Source organism: Arachis stenosperma, chromosome 7, assembly GCF_014773155.1.
Source record: "Arachis stenosperma cultivar V10309 chromosome 7, arast.V10309.gnm1.PFL2, whole genome shotgun sequence".
Classification (NCBI taxonomy): domain Eukaryota; kingdom Viridiplantae; phylum Streptophyta; class Magnoliopsida; order Fabales; family Fabaceae; genus Arachis; species Arachis stenosperma.
In genome coordinates this window covers 5,819,004-5,833,854 of record NC_080383.1, presented here as the reverse complement: position 1 = coordinate 5,833,854, position 14,851 = coordinate 5,819,004, and the positions used below count along the sequence as shown (strand labels likewise).

At 46.3% G+C, this 14,851-nt stretch overlaps 2 protein-coding genes across 2 annotated transcripts; both read right to left on the bottom strand.

The window, feature by feature from the left end:
• Positions 1 to 2,664: 2,664 nt before the first annotated feature.
• On the bottom strand, positions 2,665 to 4,953 carry LOC130939282 (uncharacterized). Its single transcript, XM_057867400.1, has one exon. The coding sequence runs from the start codon at positions 4,951 to 4,953 to the stop codon at positions 2,665 to 2,667; it is 2,289 nt and encodes a 762-aa protein (XP_057723383.1).
• Positions 4,954 to 12,293: 7,340 nt separating this feature from the next.
• LOC130939281 (uncharacterized) lies at positions 12,294 to 13,655 on the bottom strand. The gene has a single exon (XM_057867399.1). The coding sequence runs from the start codon at positions 13,653 to 13,655 to the stop codon at positions 12,294 to 12,296; it is 1,362 nt and encodes a 453-aa protein (XP_057723382.1).
• Positions 13,656 to 14,851: the final 1,196 nt, after the last annotated feature.

Here is a 14,851-nt window from a genome sequence, read left to right as displayed (position 1 = left end):
AGACTATTCTGCCCCCAGCCTTTCGCGCTTCTACTAAAGCGGTTTTAAACAGTTTACGTTTTGTTTTCCTTCTACTTGTTCTTCTGATCATACTGCCCATTCCTTCTCCCTGCATTTTTACTATCAGAAGTTGTTTTCATCGTTGCGCTTTCGCTCTTATCCGAACTTTCTCGATCACCCAGGTAACCATCCTTTTTTGCTTCAATGGTAGCTTGCATGTCTGTTTATGCTTGTTGTGGGCATCTTTTCTGTGCTTGTTTTTTCTTTGTTGTTCATGGATGCATTTTCTTTGCGTTTTATTTGTACCATCTGTGGTGTGTCATGGGGGTTTTGCGCCATTGTTCTGGCCTTGGTTTTGTTTAGTCCTTCTTGTGGTCATGGCACGTGGGGTTTCTTTATGTTTTCCCTGGCTTCCGACCTCACGGACTAACCGCGCGGTGCCCCCACTGTAGGTATGCCTCGTGTTGTTAGCCGAGCGTCTAGCTCCGCCGCAGGTTACGACCCGTATGCGTGGGTGGTTTCCGACCTCAAGAACTCTCCCAATCAGATGGGTGAGGAGGAGCTCACGGAATTTCGTCAGGCCGAGTACCTCTGTGGGGGTACCGACGAGGAGGCGAACTATGACGTATATGTCCCTGCCCCTCACGAGCGCCTTTATGAGATTAACTTTAATGCCCCCCGGGTTCCCGATTGGATCTGGTTTTACAAGGCCATGTTCACTCAGGTGGGGGTTCGCATTCCCCTTTCCTCCTTCCAGATGGACCTCCTGAACCGAATTTCGGTGGCTCCGTCTCAATTACATCCGAACAGCTGGGCTTCCGTTCGCTGCTTCGAGATGGTGTGCGAGTACTTGGAGCTGCCGACCGCTGTCGACGTCTTCCTCTTTTTCTTTAGTCTAACAAACCCTTCGAAGGAGGGGAAACACAAGAAAGGTTTTATGTCCTTTCGGTCCGCCCAAGGCCGGAGGATCTTTGGTTTGTTCGAGGACTCCTACCACGGATTCAAGGACAAGTACTTTAAGGTCCGCCCGGTCAAGGGTCGTCACCCCTTCTGGTTGTCTCTGGAAAAGCAGCGCCTCATCCCGACGTATTGGAGTTTCGGGGCGGGGTCTAATCCTTTTATTAAAGTCTCTTATAACAAGATGTCGGCCGTGGACCGGCGGGTGGCCGACATCTTGTGGGCGGTTCTCGGGAGGAACAATGTGAATCCACACCTCCTTATGGGTAATCGGGAGGCCGCTCGAGATTATATCTGTGAGTTTTTTTTGTCGTGTTGATGTCTGCTTAAATGTTCCATTGTTGTTTCTACTAATTCGTTTCTTACTTGTCTGCAGTGGGACTTTCTGCCGAGGTAACCGGCATGGACAACCTGTTTGAAACTTTCCTTAAGGACGACGCGGGTGAGGAGACTGGAGGACAGGAGGCGACGGCTCCTCCAGAAGCTCCTTCGGATGCGCATCCTCCCGAGGTTGAAACGTCTGCGAAGGTCGCCACTCCGACTTCCGCAACCCCGATTCCTCCCGAGGTTCCCGTTCCCGGGCACTTGTCTTCGTCACGTCGCGAGGAGGAGGAGGAGTTGTCCATCATCCCTACTCCCAAGAGGCAGAGGTCACAGTCCAGTCCCGAGGAGGTTTTGACTGTCATGGAGAGGAACTTTGACGCTGGGACGTTCATAGATACCCAGCTGCTTCCGGGTACGGAGGATCACTTCCATGGCGCCGACCTCTCGGGGCAGGCTCGGTGGATGTACCGTACTCTCCTCCGCGGCGCGGCCATAGCCCGGAAGGCTGAATCTGAGCTTTCTGGTATGGCCTCGCTTCGTCGGAAGCTTGAATCTGCTGTTGATGCCAACAACAAGTACAAAACCCAAGTTAAAACACTTCAGGATCGGTTGGTTGAAGCGGGGGGTAAGCTCGACACCGCTCAGAAAAAGGCTACTTCGGCAGAGGAGAAATTGAAGACTGCCGACGCTTCCGTGTCCCGTTTGATGGAGCAGGAAATGACTTTGAAAAACCAATTGAGTGCCGCGCAAGGTCGGGTGTCCGCTTTGGAGAAAGAGCGGGACGAAGCGATGGCGACCGCTAAGGCTGCTCGGGAGGAGGCCGAATTGTTCAAGCGGAAGCACAAAGAGGTCCGGGAGCAGGGGAAGAACGCGATTTTCATGACCGAAGATGCCCTCAAAGCTCAAGTGAAAATTATTTCTCCTGACTTCGATGTGTCGGCAATTGGTGTTTTCAAGACCATCAAGGATGGGAAGGTCGTTGATATGCCGAAGAAATAATGTTTGTACTATTGAACTCTTCTTTTGTTGAACCTTGTACTTACAACTTTTAGCACCCGTTATGGGTTTATGGGATCGTTTACCCGTTTGCTTAATTCCTAGTTTTACTTGCTGTCGTTTCGTTTCCGTTTACTCGCGCTCGCCGTTTGTGGCGTTCTTTTTGTTAAGGTCGTTTATCGCGTTTTTGACCTGAGGGGCTCCCGGGGTGATCAGTCCCGGGGCTGTGTACCCATGTTTTCATAGTGGTCGCTTGAAAAGTTAGTAATAACATAGGCAAAAATTCGCTCAAAAGGTTAGCAATAACACAGGCAAAAATGGCATGTGAAAATCGAGCAAGTTTAATCATTATAATCAAGGACGTCGGAGCACTATTACAGAAATGGCTTAGGAATAAAACCTTCTCAAGTTATCTGCATTCCATGTCCTCGGGACCTCTTTGCCGTTGAGTTTTTCTAGCTTGTATGCTCCTCTTTCGATTACCTCTTTGATTCGGTATGGTCCTTCCCAATTTGCTGCCAGCTTGCCTTCCCCAGGGGTTGGCGGGCCGATGTCGTTACGCCTCAAAACGAGGTCGTTTTCTTCGAACTTTCTTTTGAGCGCTTTGGCATTGTAACGTAAGGCCATTCTTTGTTTTAATGCCGCTTCGGCCAAGTGGGCCATTTCCCTGGTTTCCTCTATCAGGTCCTTTTCGACAGTTTCCTCTACTCCCTTCAGGAGTAGTCGTGGGCTCGGCTCCCCGATCTCTACTGGTATCACAGCATCTGTCCCGTATGTTAGTCGAAAGGGTGTTTCTTTAGTGGAGGACTGCTCTGTTGTTCGGTAGGACCATAGGACTGAGGGGAGCTCGTCGGCCCAAGCGCCTTTTTTGCTGTCCAACCGTTTGTCTGGGGATGCTCCACCGAGGAGAATTTCTGCCTTATGCCCAGGCCGGCGAGGAATTCTGTAAATTTTTTGTCGGTGAACTGCGTCCCATTGTCCGAGATGATGACTTCCGGAATACCAAATCGTGTTATGACTTGCCTCCATACGAATTTCCTGCAATTGGACGAGGATATACTGGCCAGCGGTTCGGCTTCTATCCATTTCGTGTAGTAGTCGATACCGACTATAAGGTATTTGACTTGCCCTGGGCCTACGGGAAAGGGTCCTAAGTTCAGAGGCCGGCGCACGATGGAAGTTGGCGTTTTCTTGACACTTGACGCACTTCCGGACAAATTCCACTGAGTCGGCCATCATCGATGGCCAATAGTATCCGGCTCGGATTAGCTTCCTTGCTAGTGCTTTGCCTCCTATGTGGTGGCCGCAACACCCCTCATGGACTTCCCTGAGAACGTAGTCCGTCTGGTCGGGGTGCAAACACTTCAGTAGGGGGTGGTTGAACCCTTTTCTGAATAGCTGACCCTGGATGATGGCATATCTGGCAGCTTCCCTTCTTAGCTTCTTGGCGTCGTTTTCGCTGTCGGGGAGCTTGCCGTTTTCTAAGAAATCGGTGATGGGGTCCAGCCAGGAGGGGCTTAGCTTTGAGAGGTGTAGTGTGACCGCCGGCTCTTTCATCTTCCCCTGGATGAGAGATCGGTTGCCCTCTCCCGGTTTAGTGCTGGCCAATTTCGACAGGAGATCTGCCCGTGTGTTCCTTTCTCTCGGAACGTGCTGGATCGTGACTTCTTCAAACTTCCGGCTCAAGTCTCGGACTTTTTCCAGGTATTTCTGCAGCAGGGGGTCCCTAGCTTGGTAGCTCCCGTTTACTTGGAAAGTGACGATCTGTGAGTCGCTGCATATCTCTAACCTCGTTGCCCCAACTTCTGTTGCTAAGGCCAAACCTCCTATAAGGGCTTCATATTCTGCTTGGTTATTTGAGACGGGGAACTCGAACTTAATTGATTGTTCATACACGACCCCGGCTGGGCTCTCCAAGATGATCCCGGCGCCCCCGAACGCTTGGTTGGAGGCTCCGTCAACATGGAGCTTCCACCGTGTGTTCGTGTCTTCGGCCGGATCCCCCGCTACTTCTACCAAAAAATCCGCCATCGCCTGCGCCTTGATGGCTTGCCGGGGTTCGTATCGTATGTCGTATTGGGAAAGTTCGATGGACCAGGTCATCATTCTTCCCGCCAAGTCGGGTTTTTGGAGCACTTGTCGGATTCCTTGGTCCGTTCTTACGACAATCTGGTGACTTTGGAAGTACTGCTTTAGCCTCCGCGAAGAGGTCAGGAGTGCCAGAGCTAGCTTTTCCAGTTTGTTATACCTCAATTCTGCCCCTTGTAGGGTCCTGCTGACAAAGTAGACTGGTTGCTGCCTCCTCCCTTCTTCTAACACCAAAACCGCGGCCAAAGCTTCCCCTGTTATAGCGAGATAAAGGTATAACGGTTCCCCATCTTTTGGCTTCCCGAGGACCGGGGGTGCCGCCAGAATTTCCTTAAAGTGCTGAAAGGCTTCCTCGCATGCGGGTGTCCATTCGAACGCTATTCCTTTCTTCATGAGGTTGAAGAACGGCAGGGCCTTTGTTGCCGATGCTCCGAGGAACCGTGACAGCGAGGCCAGCCGTCCTGCTAACCTTTGGACGTCCTTTATATCGCCCGGGCTCTTCATCTGGAGTATCGCTTGGCACTTCTCCGGGTCGGCTTCCACCCCTCTCTGAGTTATCATGAATCCGAGGAATTTCCCTGCTTCCATGGCGAAAGCACACTTGAGGGGGTTTAGCCTCATGCCGTGTCGTCGGAGGGACGCAAAGACACTTGCCAGATCGTTTAAAAGATCATCAGGTCGTGTCGTCTTCGCAAGGATGTCGTCCACGTAGACTTCGACTGTCTTCCCTATGAGGTCGTGGAATATCCTATTCATCAGCCTTTGGTACGTTGCCCCTGCATTTTTCAGGCCGAATGGCATTACCTTATAGCAGAAAGTTCCTCCCGGCGTTATGAACGCCGTCTTGTCTTCGTCAGGACGGTGCATCGGTATTTGGTTGTAGCCGGAGTAGGCGTCCATGAAGCTTAAATACCGGTATCCCGCCGCGGCATCGACGAGTGCGTCTATGTTAGGGAGGGGGAAGCAATCCTTCGGACAAGCTTTATTGAGGTCGGAGTAGTCTACGCACATTCTCCACTTGCCGTTGTGCTTTTTTACCAGAACTACATTCGAGAGCCATGTCGAGTAGTCTACTTCTCGTATGAAGCCTGCCTCGAGGAGGCCGGCCGTCTGCTTGGCCACCTCCTCTGCCCTCTCCGCTGACATTTTTCTCCTGCGCTGGGCTACTGGCCGTGCTTCCACCTTAACGGCTAAATGATGCGACATAACTTTTGGGTCTATGCCCGGCATGTCGGCCGGTGTCCAGGCAAACAAGTCTCTGTTGGCTCTTATCATTTCGACCAAGGGCTCCTTTAGTTCGCGCGGGAGGTTCTTGTTAACGAACGTGAATTTTTCCTCCTCGTCGCCGAACATGAACTTCTCCAGATCTCCTTCTGGTTCCGGTCTGGGTTTGTCGTCTACCCTGGCATCCAGGTCGGCCAGGAACACGCCGGACGCCTCCTTGGACTTCTTCCTTAAGGAGAGGCTGGCATTGTCGCAAGCGACCGCCGTCTCAAGGTCCCCTCTTATGGACCCTATAGATCCGTCATCGGTAACAAACTTCATGACTAGTAACTTGGTGTTAATTATGGCCTCGAAGTCATTGATCGTCTTCCTCCCCAGGATGATGTTGTAGGCGGTCGAGTCTCGGAGGATCACGAACTCGGCCATTGCTGACCTCCGACCCTGAGGTGGTCCCAATGAGATTGGCAGGGATATTACTCCATCTGGCTTAATGAAATGATCTCCTAATCCAATGACCCCGTGTTGGTGAGTCGTCAGATCGGCGTCTTTCAGTCCCAATGCGTCGAATACATTCCGGAACATGATGTTCGAGTCCGCCCCTGTATCAACAAGGATGCGTTTGACGAGGCCGGTTCCCACCCGGGCCGTGATGACCATAGGTGGGTTTTCCGGGGCGTCGTCGAACCATTGGTCTTCTGGGCCGAAGGAGACGATCGGAGGCTTCTTGGAGTTTCGTACTGATGAGGAGGAAATCGACAGTACCTTTGCATCTTTCTTGTGTGCGGACCTGGATCTAGGTGCGGCGTTTTTGGCCGTCACCACGTTTATCACAGTGAGGCCGTGATCGGCACCTTCTGGCTCCGGTCGCCGTTTTGTCGAACGGGTTTTGCCTTCTTCCTCTTCGTCGCGATAACGCCTCCTCGGCTCCCTGATGAGGTGGGAGAATGCTGCTAGTTTGCCTTCCCTTATCGCTTGTTCTAGCGCGTCCTTTAGGTCAAAACAGTCCTACGTTAGGTGACCGTAACCTTTGTGGTAGTCGCAATAGAGGTTTTTGTTCCCCCCAGTGCAGTCCTTGAGTGGTCGGGCCTTCGGCAGGATTCCCTTCTCTGCTATTTGTTGGTATACCTCTATTATGGGAAGCGTGAGTGGGGTGTAGTTGGTAAATTTCCCGACCCGGGGAAATACCCTCGGCGTTTTGCTTGGCGCCTCTTCCCTGGCCCGTTCCTTCGGCCTATCCCCGTTCCCGTGCTGCCGTGGTTGACTGTATCCGAACTGCCGTTTGTTGGCAGCCACAACTCGGCTAACTTCCTCATCATTTATGTACTCCTTGGCTACCGTCTGGATCTCGTGCATCGTCCAGACCGGTTTCGTGGTAAGGTGTTTCCGGAAGTTCTCGTTGAGGAGGCCGTTCGTCAAGCAAAGACTGGCCACCAAATCGGTCAAACCGTCGATTTCGAGGCATTCGTCGTTGAACCGGTCCAGGTACCTTCTAGTCGGCTCTCCCTGTCTCTGGGTTACCCCCAGAAGGTTGATTGGGTGTTTGGCCTTTGCTATTCGCGTTGTAAACTGGGCCAGGAACGCGCGACTGATATCCGAGAAGCTGTGGATGGACCCCTGTGGAAGGCCGTTAAACCACCTGATCGCGGGTCCCGCTAAGGTTACTGGGAAGGCGCGACATCTTACCTCGTCCCCTACCCCCTCCAGATTCATCCTGGCCTCGAAGGCCGTGAGGTGTTCTAGAGGGTCTTGGGTTCCGTCGTACCTCATGTCCGTTGGTTTGTCGAAGTGTTTCGGCAACCGGACTTCGAGGATAGATCGGTGGAATGGGGTGGCACCCATTATCACGGGTTGTCGTGTTCTCCCTTCCCCGTCTTCGCGATCACGCGCGGCTCGGCGAGTTGATCTTCCCCTGGAATAGATGACCGTGTCATTTCGTCTTCTCGGGATGGGTGATTCCTCGCGCGTGCTCTCCGCTTCCGTTCGGGATGCGGGGGTACGCCGCGAGCGGCTTCGGTGGGAGTCTTCTTCTTCTCTTTCGGGGGATGGGGTGTAGCTGGGATCGGTGGTTCGTCCGTCCTGCTCCCGATCGGCCAACTGGCGTTCTAGATTCTGGACTCTGTGGCGTAGCTCTTGCATTATTATGGCACTGTCGCTGCCCGTTCCCCCGAAAGGTCGTGTCCTCGTGTGCTGTTCTGTGTGCTGTCGGGGGGACTTCCGCTGCCCCCTCAACGAGGCGACGGAGGCTGCCCCCTCCGCTCCAGCTCCTCGAGCTTGGTCTCCGTGACCCAGCGCGACTTCCATTCGAGCGTTGTCCCCACAGACGGCGCTAATGTTCGGTTGTCGGGTGTCGGACAAGTCGGGTGATCAATGGTGGGTGAGACAGCGCGTCGACCTGCGAAGTGTTGGGCTAGGAGCTGCCGAGTAGCCGAGCTCTCGTCACAGGAGGAGATGGGGAAAAGGGGGGTGCCACCTGCAAAGACACTCCGACGCTCAAGTCAGTTGGTGTGCAGGTGAGAGATGTGACAGGTGTAAAGGTAACATACCATGGGGGAAGGGCAGGTCCTTCCCTATTTATAACGTGTCAGAGGTGGGCCCCGCAAGGACAGGCCCAACTTCCTCGAAACCTCCTCATGACTGCCGCGAGGAGCTGGCAGGGACGCGTGTCCGGGTTACGCGGTGAGGCGCACGTGCCCGATCACTCGGGTCGGGTACTCCTCGGGTCGGCCCAACCCGGGCAGGTTGGGCCAGGCCGTTACAACGATAACGAAAGAAGAAGAAAAAGAAGGAGGAGGAGGAGGAGGAGGAGGAGAAAGAGAAGAAGGAAATGGAAAAGGAGAAGGAGAAAAAAACGGAGAAAGAAAAAACGCATGATTTGAAAAACGGTTATAACAACTTAGTTAGAAATTTTACTTAGATATAAAATTTTATTCTAATAATTAATAATTATTCAATTAGTTTTTATATAACAATAATATTCTTGAACCACATGTAATATTCTTGAAGTTAGTTACTATGTTTTCCAATCTTCTCTATTAAAGTGTGTATGAGACATATTTTTAGCAATAATTTTCTCCTTACATAAAATAAGAAAAACTTTGATAGTATAATAATTTCATCTAACTTTTTCAGTCATTTGCATTTCAGTTGAATTTTTTCATTAGCTAATTTAGAAATTAGTTTTGGAGGCATGTTATTTTGTGTAATTATAAAATAAAACAATATCAAAATTATATGTAATGTTTACTAGTATTTTTAATAATACAAAACAAAACAGTAAGAATTAATTAATCAATAAAATCAGTGTCATAAAAATCAAACTTATTAGAATACTAATAAATACTAATCAAATAAAGAAATTCAAAAAAAATTAAAATTATAAAAGCAACGTAATTTTGTAAAAATAGAAAACAAAAAATTAGAAAATAAATTTATAATTGACCACAAATAAATAATTAAAAAAATAAAACTTTAAAATTATTTTAAATTAATTAATACTTTTAAAGTTTCACGTTAATTCTTGTAAGTCAAACTTAAATTAACTTGTGTGTATATCTTATACGATTAATTGAATGTGTAACTAAAATTAATAATCAAATACAATAAGGTATGGCGGCTTAAAGAGTCCATCTAACGGAATAATGAGAATTAGAGAGTGGTACTAATAATAAAGGTTAAATTACACAGTTAGTCCCTATACTTTCAGTGAAATTGTAAATTGGTCCCTACAGTTTAAAAGTTTGTAATTGGGTCCCTGAAGTAAATAAAAATTTGTAATTGGGTCCCCACTAACGTTTAGCGTGAATAGAGACGTTAAATGTTGTTATTTTACCAGAATGCCCTTATCTCATAACGTTCTTAAGAGTCAGAGTGAAAGAGAAGATGACGATCTCTCACAGCATTCCTCCAGTATCTGTATCCCTTTGTTAGGGGTGAAGAAGGGTTTCTTCGAGCTGTGATGGAGTCAACCCAGTTGTCCGAAGGAAGCTCAACATCTAGGAGTATGAACAAGAGAAGACATCGATGCTTCTGTGGGGAAGAGATGGTGGTGCTCTCGTCGTCGTCAATGAACAGCCCAGGTAGGAGATTTGTTGCTTGTTGTAAATTACCAAAGTGTAATTTTTTTGAGTGGATTGATAGAGAGGAAGAGGTGATGGGAAAGGGGAGAAGGACTCACTGCTTTTGTGGAGATCTGCTGAAACTCCGAACCTCCAGTACTGTGATGAACCCAAATAGAAGATTTATATCCTGTCCCACTAGAAGATGCAAGTTTTTTGAATGGATTGATGAAGAAGACATGGCTGGGGCTCAATCTCAATGCACCCAACACAGATCTCAAACGGAGGGATGCTCAAAGCATGGTGGAGATTTTATAAGGTTGGATGAATCTATGAATGCTGCACTACTAAAGGCACAAGAAAGAAAGATAGATAGATTACATATAGAGATAGGACGCATGGAAGCAAGTCTAGGAAGATTGCGTTCTGATTTTACATTGCTACAATAACAAAATGGCAGAGTAGAGAGTGACATGAAGAAGCAGAAACAATTGCAGAAGATGATATTGAGTTGTGTGTTGGTTGTAATATTTGCAGTGTATTGGTTTAATTAAGTTTGATGAGATAGGAGAAAAAGTGTATCTGCAGTGTGTTGGTTGTAATATTTGCAGTGTATTGGTTTAACTAAGTTTGATGAGATAGGAGAAAAATTGTGCTTGCAGTGCATTTGAATAGTGTTTAGTGTTGAATGTAATCATCTATTTTTGTTTAGTGGAGAAAAATTATTTGCATTCATTTGGTCCCATAGCAGAAAGCTCTAGTAGACATAATATAGAGTAAAGTAGTTAACATTCATATTAATTAATAGTCAATGTGGTCCCTCCAAAACAGCTAGCCACATGCCCAATATAACAAAAGCAACAAAACAAAACAAAAGTGGTTCATAATCCACTGACAGTACATGGACATAGGATACAATAAAGTTCACAGTCACAGCCAAAAAACTAATACCACCAAGTCCTAATTACTTAAAAAAACTAATCTTCTGTGAGGTCTACGGTTTCAGTTGGTCCAGATTTTGCCTTCCTCACACCTATCTTAAGTCTCCCACTGCGCCTCACACCGAAAATTTTTGTCTTAGGCAGTGGTGGAGCTGTGGACCTTGTTGGAGCTGGTGCAGGTTGTGGTGGATCTGCTGGAAGAGGCACTGGTGGAGCTGTGAAAGTTGTTGGGTCTGGTGGAGGTAATGGTGGAGCTGGTGCAGTCACTGGTGGAGGCAGTGGTGGAGCTGGTGCAGTCACTGGTGGAGGTAGTGGTGGATCTAGTGCATTCACTAGTGGAGGCAGTGGTGGAGCCGGAGCAGTCACTGGTGGTGCAGAAGGAGTAGCATCTCTAGATTTTCCAGGCCTGGATCCTCCTCTACCACGTCCCCTTCCCCTTCCTCTTTGGCTAACACTAGCAGATCTAGTGGTGGAGGTTGCAACAGTAGCAGGAGCAGGGACACTACCATGAGGAGCAGGGGCACTACCCTGAGGAGCAGCAGTTTCAGATCCAGGGTTATTTCCTGAAGAGAAGAACACACATGATTAGTGATAGAGTACAAGACTACCAAACTATGAGGAAGCCAAGAAATAAAGACAGATACCTGTTATGTCTGGATTGGGACAATGTCTCCTATTGTGTCCATATTGGCCACAGTTGCTGCAGGTAACTGATGTTCCACTCCTTCTTAGTTTTGTTTGTGATCTATCCTCATCGTGCTCTCTAATTCTTACTCTCCTAGGTCTTCCAGGCTTGACTCTGAAGATTGGAGGTCTAATTGTCTCAAGTTCGACCTTTGGCCACATATTTTCACCATTAATTGGATTGAGTGTTGTCCCATAGCATGCCATATATGCTGCTGGTGTGTAATAGTTACTGCAGTAGTCCTCAGGGTTGTCTCCTTTCATGAATATTGCAGAACAAGCATGCATACAAGGCATGCCAGCCAACCCCCAGAACCTACAACTACATGAACCGGCCAGTAAATCCACCACAAACCTCTCTTGAATCATCCTATTTTTATGTGAAACCTCATACTTTAAATCCCCAGCCCACCTAGGTTGCCATTCCATGGACCTTCTACATATGATGTCTAACCTCTTTCTAGGCTTAGGCAGTATTTTTCCCATGAACTTAGCTCCCTTTTTCTTCTCAGCAAACCTCCCCATCCAATAACATCTAATCCATTCAAACATTGTCAAAATGGGCTTGTCACGAGCTTCCAGAATTCGTCCATTAAAGGCCTCAGATATGTTGTTCATTAGCATATCACTCTTGGCATATGGAGTGAAGTGAGATTTAGTCCATACCTTAGGATCCAGGGCTGCCAACTTGTCATAACACTCTTTATTTACCTCTTTCAAACGATCCATCTTTCTATTCCACTCCTCCACATAAGTTGCCTTAGCAGTAGAAAGTATCAAGTCCCTTAAAACTGTTCCCCCACCAAAAGCCTTCTTACAGTTGGCATAGAGATGTCGGAGGCAAAATCGCTGCTCCACTCCCGGAAGCATTTCATGAAATACTTGAAGCAGCCCCTGCCAAGTGGTCAATGGTCAGCTGAAGTAAGATTATAATTCACAGAAATTAATAAAACTGAGTTCATAGAAAACTACAATTAATATCTTGCCTTTTGCTGGTCTGACATAAAGACCCATTTCTTATTTGTCAAGCAGCCAGGAATCCTTTCTTCACAGCATCAAGACACATGTACATTCGTACAAACCTTGGTAGGATTGTTGGAGAGGGTCTATCCAACTTCAGCTTCAATGTCGATCCTGGGTTTGCTCTTAAGACCTCTGCACAATAGTCTCTGATCCTCCCATATTGCTGCACTGCCTTCCCATGCACCACTTCCCTTGCCTTTCTTCTTGCCCAGTAAGCTTTCCACACAGATATATTTGCCATGTATTTTTCTTGAATAGTTTGAATTACAGTCCCCAGCTTCATATCTTCTCCTCTACTTATGTTATTAGTAATTTTTTTAGCAATCCAATTGCTGGACGCAAGACGGCCACTGTAGTTCCTCCCACAAGTGTGCTTACTGTTCAATGTCTTCAGCCTAACACATCCAGATTTTCCTACTTTACTTGCAAATGCCATCCATGGACACTCTCCGCCTAAACCCTTGCATTTGACTCTGCATCTAACCTGATCGTTCTTGACATATCTAATGTCCCGTCCATTCAACAATGCATGTTCCTTGATAGCCTCCTTAAACTCAGCAATAGATTTAAACTCAGTCCCCAGCCGAAACTCATAATCAACACTCATGTCAGCTTCATTATATCTAGGATACCTCTTTCTTCTTACGGGCTCATCAGAATCTCCATCATAGTTGTCCAATGACTCTGTATCATAACCGGAAGAAATATCACCAACATCAATTTCTGCTCCATCTTCAGTCACCCCTCCTGTGTTATTTTCAACACCAACTCCCACATCAACATTATTAGCATCTGTTCCTAATGAGCCACTGTTACCTCCGAAGGCATTTGGATGCTGACCTTGTTGGTTTTCTTTTTCAACATTAAAGCCAAAATGATCCTCATGATCACCATCGTCCGCACTGTCATCAAATCTGTTATCTTCGCTTGAAGACTCTGATTGACTTACCACTTCTATTTCAACTAAATCATTAGCACTGTACTCACCATCAGAGGGTATATAGTCTTCATCAGTTGAGGTTATCTCAACCCCATTTCCTTGTCTACATCCACTAACTGCATACACATGGCAGTGTTTAATCTCTTGTTCCACTACATACTTACCCATTCTCATTGCATCTCCATCAGACTTCAACTCCCTAAGACCATCCTTCAATGCAACTCCAGGTTCGTTCCACCAGATTTTAGCATTGCCTGTGTATCCAACTTCTTTCAGCGCTGCAACAATTTCTTGTAACGACCACTCATCTAACTCAAACTGCAACCCTTCCACTACCATCCCACCAAGGTATTCTTTCCCTCCTTTCCTGCTAACCATCTGACCACCATGGTAGAGATCGAGAGTAAACACAGAATCTCCCATCACTACCAACAAAAATAAAAAAATAGATTCATCAGAGAAACCCTAACTACATTAGATACTCTAGCATCCACTGAAAAAAAAAAATAACCAAATCAAACCATAACATTCAACTCACACCTGTGAAGGGACTGGGGGTTACGAACCCTTACCTGATTTAGTGTTGCTCTCTTGCACACTTCACTCTTCAGCTGCCAACAATGTCAACCATAAAGTAACTCCACACAGTCCGAACCACACACTCGACGATCAACTCCAACAATGGAAGGGAAGCCTGAGCAGAGAGAAATTCTACTGGAGATGAAGCGTAACGATAATGAAGGGTCTCAGTGGGGTTTTTGGTCATTACAAAAATTTGGAAGTAAGAAATAACGAGTATTTTCTCAGTCAAGCTTCTACATGTGCAACTCACATGCTCAAGGGCGAATATGCTGTAGAATATTCCGTTAAATCAAACGGAATTTGAACGGTAGGGACCCAATTACAAATTTTTATTTACTTCAGGGACCCAATTACAAACTTTTAAACTGTAGGGACCAATTTGCAATTTCACTGAAAGTGTAGGGACTAACTGTGTAATTTAACCAATAATAAAATATCAATAAAACTCTATTCTTTTAAATACCAATGTTTAATTTGAAATGAATAGAATGAAGATGATATATCTATAGATTAAAAGGTGTAAAATTAGTAAAGAACAATTTTAAAATGTGTTTTGTTCTAAATTAAAATGAGAATAAGTGTAGAAAATATTAAAGGAATATATAAATGTAAATGTGAAGGGGATTAGGATATGAGATTTAGAATTTAGAAAAAAAATTAAGATTTAAAAAGAAATTAAAGATTTGGAGAGAAAAATAGAATTAAAAATATAAATTATAGTTATTAATTATAATAAAAGATATTTTTAATAAATAAAATATTTGAAAGTTGCTTTTGCTTTCATGTATTTCGGAAATCAACTAGCCATCGATCTTTGTTCTTAAGCTAGTCATTTACGTTAATTCATTATCAAACTCAAAAATTTTTCTAACATTTCGTACTTTACTACACGACAATAATAAGCTCGACAACTTGTTTGTACCTACCATACCATGTTTCTCTCTTTTCGACTGCTACATGAATAATTTTCCATTTATTATATGTATCATTACATTCATTTGACGGAAAGCCATATCATATGCTATTATTATTATTAA